The following is a 3,925-nucleotide window of genomic DNA, read 5'->3' as shown; positions in this document are numbered from 1 at the left end:
GCCCTTGGTGCCACTTGCCTTTAAATATCTCTCCGGCGTTTTCGCTGGTCTGCCCTCGAAATAGTCGGAATGGACATACTTTTCCAGATCACTAACTATGTCTTTGTCCAATACAAACTCCTCTCTAGGTTTCTCTAGCGATTCCAACTGCGCAGCTACCTCAAGGCTGGGTTTGCCCTTGATATCTTCCAGATTTGCGTTCACAGACTGTGTGAACGCAGTCCAGTCCCGGTCTGGCTGCTGACTGCTCCTTGAACTTTCCACATCTTCTATATCAATGCTCACATCGCTGGAATCATCGCTGGCGTTCCTAATGTTAACCTGTAAGAACGGTTACTAGAAAATGCATTCTCTGAGTTTTAACGTAAAAACTTCTTACAATTTCTTCGCCCTCGTAACTCGGCACGGATCGGCCCTGCCCAGTGACAATTTCTCTGGACAGCATCACTTTTGCTGCTTGACTGATCTCAGTTTTCCCTTTATTCTTCAGTTTTACACGTTTTCGCCTTCGCATTCGCGGTGGGCGACTGCTTTTGGGGAATATCTGGGAGTTAATTAGCGTACTAGTAGAGGGTTGCGCTGCTAATACGGTGGATTTCCCGGTGAGATCATGTGTTGCTGAGCTAGAACTACTGGAACTTTCTCGCCGAGAAGCTTTGGGTTTCTGCAAGGCAACTGTTGGCGCGCCAGCGTTAATGACCGCAATTACCTCCTCAATACTGGCAGGAATCTTTAACACAAAAATGACTTATAATAGACTTTTGTGCTATCGGATGTCGTTCGCTTACCTGGTCGCTGTTTAAAATATCAAAATTGAGGCTTTCAAGTACCGACAGCTCGGAATGAGAGTGCCCAGCCGCATGAAAAGGAGTCGCACTGCACGAATAGAAGTTTTTGAAATAATATCTGACCTCTGCCGCAGTCCTGGACCCGATTACTTGCGCCAACCTCACGCAACTCCTTCCGAATATCTCCATGCCTTTCTGCAGCAGGGTTTTCTCCTTATCAGTCCACCCGCTCTCGTCAGTGATGCAATTCTCGGTTGAAATGTACACCTGAGACATGTCTTCTGAGTCGGAGACTTCAGGAGTTGGGGCTCCTGGTGTCTCTTTGTACCAGTTGTCTGGATTGGCGCTGGGCTGGTCCAGCAACCACTGTGGGTGCACGGTATAGTCGCATTTCAACAAATCGGAATTTTGGGACATCAGCCCTGATTTGTCGAGCCTAACATGGATAAATTACACTTTCGCCCGACCGCATTTTGCGAACACTTACAGGTCGGAGTTCATATCAAATGGCAAGTTGAAGTCGTCGCCTAGAATGTCTATTTCATCTTCATCTGCCATGCTGAGAGTGGTATTTGAAGCGTGCTAACTTCTGATGCAATTTATGGACGCTTCTGCTCCTGGTGAACTGGACTAGGAGGACTGCATATACTACAGAACTTGAAAAAATGAGATAAAAAGACACAGTGGTCATGTGGAGGCAAAGTACCAGACTTTATGGAGTGTTGCTGCTGTTAGAAGAAGTAAACCCAATAGCAAACCTCAAGGCTACAAGACTTTACTATGTAGGACTGCAAAAAACAGGTATAGCACGGTTGAAAGCAGAGACACGCACAAAAGGCCCCACTTACCATTTGTTCAATTAAGTCAGAGGTTAGTGTTAAACTCGCCAGCTCTCTTCTGTTCTATGCAGCTCTGCTACGTCCTTCCGGTGCAACTTGAAAAACAGGTTTTTTAGCGCTCTTATTTGAATGAAACTCTGTTTGTCTGGGTATTTCCTGCAGCGTAATACTAACTAAAGCAGTGATGAGTTGCGAATATAGGGAGGATTTTCGTTACTGAACAATGCAGCAGGAAATAATAATAAATAGAATTACATTTCCATAGATATAAACCAATGCCAGTGATAATTGAGTAGTACAGTTTTCTAGACCGAACGTGCGCAACTGCCACCGAGGCGCTGATCTGCACCTGCGGCCGCCATTCTGTAAATGTGTAGTTTTGATTGATCAACACTTTGAGCACGTGGAAACTATTGCTGCCTGTACTCGTTTTTGTGCCGAAATAAGACATAACTGAGTGAGTTTTGAGTGAGAATACGATCGGAAGACATTTTCGATCGAACGGGCGCAGTTAGCCGCAAACAACACACCGTAAGTGCTTCTAAATTATTGTTTTCACTTTGACTAGAATCACAATCTGGAAGTGTGGCCGGCATCTTACCTGGGGATGGTGACACTCTAAGCATAGGAATAGAATGCCAACTCACACTTTGTCTGGCCGATTCTAATTTATTTATTGTTTCATTTGGCTCTACTTCAACCCCATTAGCTATATTGGCCCATTTTACGGATGATTCCTTAAATTGGAAAATGTCTCATTTGTCAGTCAATTTCGCTTGGGTTTTATGGGCATTTTTCCCATGTGCAGCTATGCACTTTTGGTAGGCCTATTAGGATTCCAGCTTGTGATTATTGAACACCCAATCATCAACTAATCACTTATTATGTGCCTTGCCTGTCTAGCATATGGACGTTCTAACTAGCTCGATTTCGCCCATAAACGTATACCTGCATTTGAGCAAAACGGCCCCTTTTTCTCATTCTTCAGATATAGGGGAGATAACCCCTGGCTGATGGAATGCTCAAGTTTATATTTATTAGTTAATCTTAAATATTGGAAGCCCTTCCTTATGGACTTGCTACGTTTAAGCTATAACTAGCTTGTTAGCTAAATTTGCTCCAACTTGCATAAAGTAGGCCTGCAAGTAAAACGCGGCTCTGACAAGGGCGGATCCAGGGGGGGGGCTCATTCAATTCTCTATCCAACGATGCCAAAACGAATTCTGTGGCACGAATGGTTCTTGAGAAACTTCGAAAAAAGCAGCGTCATGTTCGTGGATTTTGCAACTCAAAAAAAAACCACGCAAATCGAAAACTTTTTTTTTTGCTTATATACAAAGTGGACAATTTTTTTTAAATAAAGTATAAGAGGATGCCGGAAACAGTCAACTCTTCCTTGATTTAATCTGTGTCCATATTTCTGCAATTCGATCAAAAAGTATACCTGAATGTGAAAGTTATCTATCATGGACATTAGCAGATACAACGTAGGTGTGTATGGAGAGCAAGAGAGCAATGACTTAATATTGTACATGTAGACTAAAAAATGAAAACCTGTTGCGATGTAGTAATTTCATTAAAACTAACCAGTGATGGCTTTGAATTATTTCAAACCTTGGCCCTGCTCGCTCCAACATATGTATTTAAATAACTCCTATGTACGTTGCGGTGTCTAGTTGAATTTTCATTATTTCATTCTATCATCTGCAATGGATAAACAGCATTTCTCCAATTGCCAAACAGATTAATCGTTATTTTGAGGCGGTGTTGTTGACCCACGGTTTGTGCTGTAATCAACTGAGCTCAATCACGTGAAAACCAAAGAAAACTGAAAGACAACAAAGAAATTAATGATTTGTTTATTTGGATGTTGACTAACTGTTTCATTAGAGCCGGCCGAGCATTACGCGAATGCAAAAAAACGGAAAAAGTCGCCACAAAAATCCGAAACGCTCGTTGTTGTGTAGGGATAGGCGTTTATTTTTAACGACTTTAGTTTTAAAAATATATGAGGAAATTGGGATTTGTTGTGACGGGAAAAGGCTTCAAGGGAGCGTGGATTCCGCGAAATATTAGTTTAAGTGCCAGTGTGGTGAGCGGATCTCTGAAGCTCTATGTGAGTTTGAGTGCTAGTTGCTTATCGATTGAATTGAGACACTTTTGCTTACATCATTCCTCAGTTCTTCTCTTATCGGTTGGCAACAACCAACAAGATTTGATGAGCTCCAAATATACCGGAAAATCGACGACCGGTTTGGACTGAACGCCCATTAGTTCACGAACCCCAGCTTGATTTTT

General features: G+C 42.6%; 2 protein-coding genes across 4 annotated transcripts in view; one reads left to right on the top strand and one right to left on the bottom strand.

Annotated features, from left to right (window-relative positions):
• LOC109539110 (deubiquitinase MYSM1) overlaps positions 1-1,854 on the bottom strand; it is a 4,067-nt gene extending 2,213 nt beyond the window's left edge. Inside the window, exons 1-6 of one of the 3 annotated variants that reach the window (XM_019906712.2) lie at positions 1,637-1,854; positions 1,495-1,576; positions 1,276-1,444; positions 789-1,224; positions 380-730; positions 19-321 (exon numbers count right to left, since the gene is read on the bottom strand). In XM_019906712.2, the coding sequence (XP_019762271.2) occupies positions 19-321; positions 380-730; positions 789-1,224; positions 1,276-1,346 (1,161 nt within the window). In that variant the 5' untranslated portion in view covers positions 1,347-1,444; positions 1,495-1,576; positions 1,637-1,854. Of the gene's footprint in view, positions 1-18; positions 322-379; positions 731-788; positions 1,225-1,275; positions 1,445-1,494 lie in introns of all 3 variants that reach the window. The other 2 variants (XM_019906713.2, XM_048666849.1) reach the window with 2 other exon arrangements.
• A 126-nt stretch (positions 1,855-1,980) lies between these two features.
• LOC109539107 (A-kinase anchor protein 1, mitochondrial) overlaps positions 1,981-3,925 on the top strand; it is a 14,414-nt gene continuing 12,469 nt past the window's right edge. Inside the window, exon 1 of the mRNA XM_048666851.1 lies at positions 1,981-2,158. The gene's annotated coding sequence lies outside the window, so the exon portion shown is untranslated. The remainder of the gene's footprint in view (positions 2,159-3,925) is intronic.

This window comes from Dendroctonus ponderosae, unplaced genomic scaffold, assembly GCF_020466585.1.
Source record: "Dendroctonus ponderosae isolate FM_Combo_2020 unplaced genomic scaffold, Dpon_F_20191213v2 Dpon_F_20191213_5, whole genome shotgun sequence".
NCBI classification, from domain to species: domain Eukaryota; kingdom Metazoa; phylum Arthropoda; class Insecta; order Coleoptera; family Curculionidae; genus Dendroctonus; species Dendroctonus ponderosae.
This window is presented reverse-complemented; position numbering and strand designations above follow the sequence as displayed.